Source organism: Mercenaria mercenaria, chromosome 6 (assembly GCF_021730395.1).
Source record: "Mercenaria mercenaria strain notata chromosome 6, MADL_Memer_1, whole genome shotgun sequence".
Lineage (NCBI taxonomy): Eukaryota > Metazoa > Mollusca > Bivalvia > Venerida > Veneridae > Mercenaria > Mercenaria mercenaria.
In genome coordinates, this window is record NC_069366.1 from 38,276,316 (window position 1) to 38,282,315 (window position 6,000).

Genomic DNA, 6,000 nt, shown 5'->3' on the forward strand with positions numbered 1-6,000 from the left:
CCTTATCCCATTCCATGATGATCGAAACCGGAAACGGACAATTTATCTAAAAATATTTCTAATGGGATCCTACATGTACGGGCTAATTTTAGATGGGCTATTTTTACACGATAATTGCACATGCGCACTTTGCAACCATGCGCGGCCTGTTGTCGTTATCCCTCTCCCACCAACGCCGGGGCGAGTAGGATAGCTCCCCTATTCTTCGAATAGTCAAGCTAAAAATCTGGCACAACCTTTTTGCAGATAATGAAAATTTTCAGAAAGACAGTCATGCGGATTGTCCCGGCCAGTAATAATTTCTGACAAGTCATTTCATCGGAGATGTTTAAAATGGATTGGACATGCGAGAATTCTTTACCTGCTGAAGTTGATTGGGAGATAAAGTCTACAAGAAGTTATGAATTTACCCATAAAAAAACAGGTGGTGAAAACAGGCATGGTTTATGGTATCTTAATACATCCTAAGACATGAAATTGGTGTCAATATAAAAAAATGAACAGGTTTAAGCACGACATCGTTTCCAGATTTGAAGAATATCTTCAAAATGAAAGCAAAATACATTTTACTAATATCTAGTTTTGTTATACGTTTATGTTTGTTCAATCTACATACCTGTCTTTTATTTCAGCCCCTGAACGGCTCATTTTCGTAAAAAAGTAGTTGTTGTCCAAAAAAAAAAATGCCCGGAAGTAAACAAGTAAGAGTAAGAACTAATTCCGTACCAGACCGTATAGATGCCGTACAGTGCGTCAGGGGCCGTATTTCAGTAGCATCTAAGAAAATACATTTAAGATAAGGAAAATCTTAATTTTATTTCCTTAGGTAAGATAAAAAGTAATCTTAAACTTAAGTCCTATTCTAAAATGAACTTAAGAAATTCTTAGCTAAGAAAATCTTAAGTTTGACAAAGTAACTTAAGTAAAATCTTAACCCGTTGTCAAGCATATTTGGAAATTCCCACGCCTAAATATAGTAACGGAAGTATCAAAACGGATATGACAAATCACCGCGCGCATATCACCTGTCAAAGCAGACGGAATGGAGGAATCCAAGAAGCCCGTTCGCTCGCCAAATTTTTCTATGTCAGACGCGTTATTGCTGTGTGAGGTGATGGGTGGAGACAGCGGGGTGGAGGGGCTCTCCTTCCACTCCATGCAGAGGCATAAATTCACAAATAGTAAGTTTTAACGAAAAAGTATCCTTATCATATCGAGTCTTTATTCTCCTCTATGATATAGGGTAGTATGCCTACCGTCTTGCAATTTCCACAAACATTTCCTTATAACGGAAACGCTGAATGACTCATCTACATTACGCGTGATAGGATTTTAAGCTTTCTGCACATAAATCAAGAAATATTGCATGATTTGGGATAGATCTAGTCCAAAGAGTTAGACGTGAAAATGTTGTCATTTTACTTTCAACATTTTATATTCTGACATTTTGCATTTTTAATATCAAAGCCTTTTTTGACGTCTAAACTGCTAAACGGGAAGTATGAAAGTAGTGTAGCATAAATTCGATTTAACATGGAAAATAAAAACTGTAAAATATCCATTGAAATGAGCTTATAAAGTGATATGAATTATGTCAGGTCTTAAGGACTACATTTGGAATGGATAATGAAATCATATAGGTAACGGTAGTCCAATTTGACGCAGTCCTAGGAAATATTATGATAATTTTTTCATACTGTATGGGCAATATGGCCCCACTAGTAGTAGGCACTACTGGACTAGCGTAAAACACTTGAAAGACCAAACTAATGGAAGCATACAGTGCTTTAGGGTATAGCGGATTTTAGGGTATAGAGGATAGATTGATAAATATATATTTAGACTTGAATTATTGTATAAATTTTCATATCATTTTTTTACTGGCATCCAAACAGACATTCTGACATACGTTTTAAATATTTGCGTATGTCCTTGGAAAATCAAGCTGCAGAATTAAATATCATCATGGATTCAATAGAAATAGCTAGGAAATATTGATCTAGGAGCTGCATAGCATAACAAAATGGATGGAAGTTGGAACACAACTGGCTGGGCTTGGAGTGGGAAAGTAAATGCTGGCATATTACGTAAGGTTGAGTTGATGTCTTGTGATGATTAACTAAGACAACAACCAGCTAAATGTGCTGTCGCCAGTAAAATCTACAACACGATAGTGAACCAATGGAAAAAAGTAGAGGAAACACATATATATCTGTAGCTTTATGAAATTATGGCAAGGCCTAGCAACCAAGCTGACAAAGGTAACATTATTTCTTTTGCAAATTTAATTATATAGCTAGTTCTATATAGGATTGTCTAGCAGTTCATGATTCGTGTATGGCTTGAGTATTAGTATAATCCAGTAATTTTAAAGGCAGCAAAGGGAGGTAATTAAAGAATATATATTTCAAGGGAGATAATTTATCTGGAAAAAAAGGAAGTTCGGCACTGTGAGTGATATCCATTTATATCTCACTGCTATTTTCCAGTATTTCACCAATAAGCATAAAATTAATAGTATATTGTCAAATTGACTTGTTTATATATGAAAAGAAAGTAGAAAGTAGAAATTTGATGTTTTCGACAAGAAAAAAATAACATGTAATAAAAAAAGAATATTACATTTGTGACTTTCAACATTGAATTTATTTAACTTGATAAAATGCACTGCAGAGCCTTGCATAATATTATTTTATTCAACTCTTTAATTATTAGCTACATGAATGGCAAGGCCTAGCAGCCCGTTTTCTATCGTTTTCTTTTTTAGCGCGCCGCTATGCCATTTGACGCAATGACAAAATAATTGTGACGTCAGAACAGTGATTTGTTGTATAATAATTCACTGTTTTCTGCCTTCTTTGTTTTTAAAATAGGAAAATGAATCGGATCGTGTTATAATAAGAAGTAATACATTTCAGACCCATGTTTTAATATTTGAAACCAAATGAGAAGAAATTATACGTGTTTGGATCAATATCACTTTGGCATAGCCCAATTAAATTAAACATGCGGCATATAAACAATTTGTATTATTGAGATCTAGACTTGCAAGATCTGCTAAACATATTTTTGGCTTATAATAATTAGTTTCTAATAATCAGTATATGAAATAGGGAATTACTATGGATGAAATCTGTAATTACATGTATTCTTAAAATTTCAGTGCACATTAAAACACTAATTAAGCCTTCTCATTTTGGTTTAACATGGTTCATTTTTCGTATACGTATGAAATAATCACTTCGTTAGTGGTTTAAGTTTCAACAGGTACAACAGCTCAGTTTAGATGTGTAGGAATTGATCCAGGAGTGTAAGCACAGATTATTAAATATCTAAGCATTGGGCTACTGAATCCTGATAAATCAGACAATTAGCCTGAAATTGGCATGGTCTATTCTGATTGTAACATGTTTGTTGTAACTTGAGGATAAAAGTTGTTAAAATTTGTTAATACTTGGTAGCCATTGACAGGACGTCAGGGTGCTATTTCACATAAAAGTGTTCCTTCACAGGTTTGTGCTTCAACTTTAGTGTATTGCAAGTAGCACAAAGATTGACATATCGAACCGCTTGAGTTAATGCTGATCTATTGTTTACCAGATGATAAAACATGCAAAAGATTTGATTATTCTATACATGCAAAAACAAGTTTGAATGCTGTATAGTTATTTTATTTTATGCTTTCAAAATTGTAATTGTACAGTCTCATATATTTTAATCATAAGCTACTTTTAGTTTTCCTGTGTACTGGTTTGACTGATTTCGAAATCCTCTGTATGAATTTTTGAACTTACTACTACATAAAGATTTTAACTTAACAGAGAAATCATTGCAAAGTCGAAATTATACTAGTTGTAAACCAGTCAGGGGTGTAACTGTTTTAAGTCATGTAACCTATTTCAGTTACTTTTTCAAGCATTTTATAACCTGTGTTAGTTATAAAATATTGTTAACTCGGGTAAGTTATTCAATAAAAGTCTTTTTGCTCTTCTCACAAAGTGACCTTTATAGTGAAATTAGTAGCAAACTGTGGTTAATCAAATTCTCTTTTAGTATGATCATGACCTGATAAGCATAATGGGATGTTAAGAGTTTTATAGCTTTAAAACTCTTGCGTAAAACTTTATCAGCCTTGCGTAAATTTTTTTACTGCAGAGCTGGAAAGATAAAACGTCAAGGATTCAGGTAATAATAGCATTAGTCACATTCAAAATACGGAATTGGCACAGGAGGGCTTTATAATATTTTATGATAACTGAAACAAGTTATGAAAGTATCAGCAATAACTCAAATGGGTTATAAACTGCGATAACTTTAAACAGTTACACCCCTGACTGGTAACACTGGGGTATGTTATGCAAGATTGAAGTTGATATATTTACCTGTTGTAAGCACTCTGTGCCCCAGGTTGAGGGTTGAGGTAGGGGGTCAGCAGCCATCTACGGCACGGGTAGCCACTGTCCCCCAACAGATGATAACCACCATGGACAATGCCTCTTCAAAAGCTGTCTCAGCCCACTGTTGTGAAGTACCTGCGTCATGTGTAGAACCAGGCCAACGTGCAACAATATCCTCGATCCTGTCAAAGGCATCAAACACCACCTGCACATTTATGCTGTGATAAGCCCTTCCGGTTCACAAATATATCCTTCCTCCTCTGATGGAGCCAGTATCTTAATGTGGGTCCCGTCAATTACTCCAACAACCTTCGAAACCTTGCTGTTCCGTAAAATGTTGGCCTGCTTGTCAAGGTCTGCCACTTGTGTTGGGAAGGAAAACAAACTGCTGAATTAAAGCAGGTGTACATAAGCTGTTACCACACTCGTTCACAGCTTTAGAACGTTGATTGAGAAACATGGTGGATACCCCATCATTCAACTGCACACCCCCAGTTAGCAAAATATCTCAAAGCAATTAAATCTTCTCTCTCACAGAGAGACTTTGTGTCTGGCTGTTCTTGGCTAAGTATGGTCGCAACAGGTCCTCAAGGTACTCTATACCTCTACGGTCAAACCTGTATCTCTGGAATGATTCAAGGTCTGTCAGGTTGTCCAACATATTTGGTCTCGCTCCATACCTAAGAAATACATCTAACATTATGTAAAAAATTTTTCATTCAAGAAATGATCTGTGTACCAGACTTAAGGTCAAGATACAACATCTTAAAAATATATTCAACATTTTTTCCAAAGAAAATTTTACCAAAAAAAAAATAAAATACCCTCAAACTTGATAGTGGTCAGTATAATTCTCCAACAATGATTACGCCACCCCCCCCACCCCCTCCCAAAGAAAAAAGGTTATCCCTATTTTCCAAAACCATTTTTTAGATATGCTTATTGTTCATTAAACTTGTTAGGCAGGTGGGTTGCAGGCTGTAAAATGCAGCAAAACTTTTCACATAGAACTTTAACGTAATAATTAGTTACAAGTGGGCTTTCCTATTGACTATAACATACCCACCTTCAGATGGAGATAACTCAAAAGTAGCACTGGGACCCTCATTTTTTTTTTTTTTTTTTTTTTTTTTTTTTTTTTTTTTTTTAAATATAGTTGTTTATAATATGATGCTCTATGATCATGCAGAGTTTATGAAAATTCTCTCGGCTAGTTTAAACTTTCCTTCTTGGCATATATAAAAACCCACAGAAAGGTCTTTAATAATGGTTAATTTTCTAAAGTTAAATCAAATGTAACTACGTATTGTCGTAGATGTATTCTTTAAGACCGTATTGTTAAATAGACTGATTAGGTTATGGTCATATGAAATATACCTGACTGTGATATAGTATGCCCTTTATGTCAAAGCTATAAAATGTTAAGCACATGTACTTTCCTATTTAGAAGAAACAAGGTAATGTTTTGAACACACTAACATTGTAAACAGTATTTTTGGATACTCAGGCGAGATTGATAAACCTGTTATCATTATTAACCCATTTGCAAATTGTAGAAATGATTAGACTAGTAGCAAAAGCCTGTTTGAAATATCTTAAAAAT

The 6,000-nt window shown here is 34.6% G+C and overlaps 1 protein-coding gene across 1 annotated transcript in view; it reads right to left on the bottom strand.

Annotated features, from left to right (window-relative positions):
• The window catches only part of LOC123549103 (CBY1-interacting BAR domain-containing protein 1-like), a 40,692-nt gene extending 39,999 nt beyond the window's left edge, over positions 1-693 (bottom strand). The window contains exon 1 of the mRNA XM_045336911.2: positions 617-693. Within this exon, the coding sequence (XP_045192846.2) occupies positions 617-648 (32 nt within the window). The 5' untranslated portion in view covers positions 649-693. The remainder of the gene's footprint in view (positions 1-616) is intronic.
• Between the last annotated feature and the right edge of the window lie 5,307 nt (positions 694-6,000).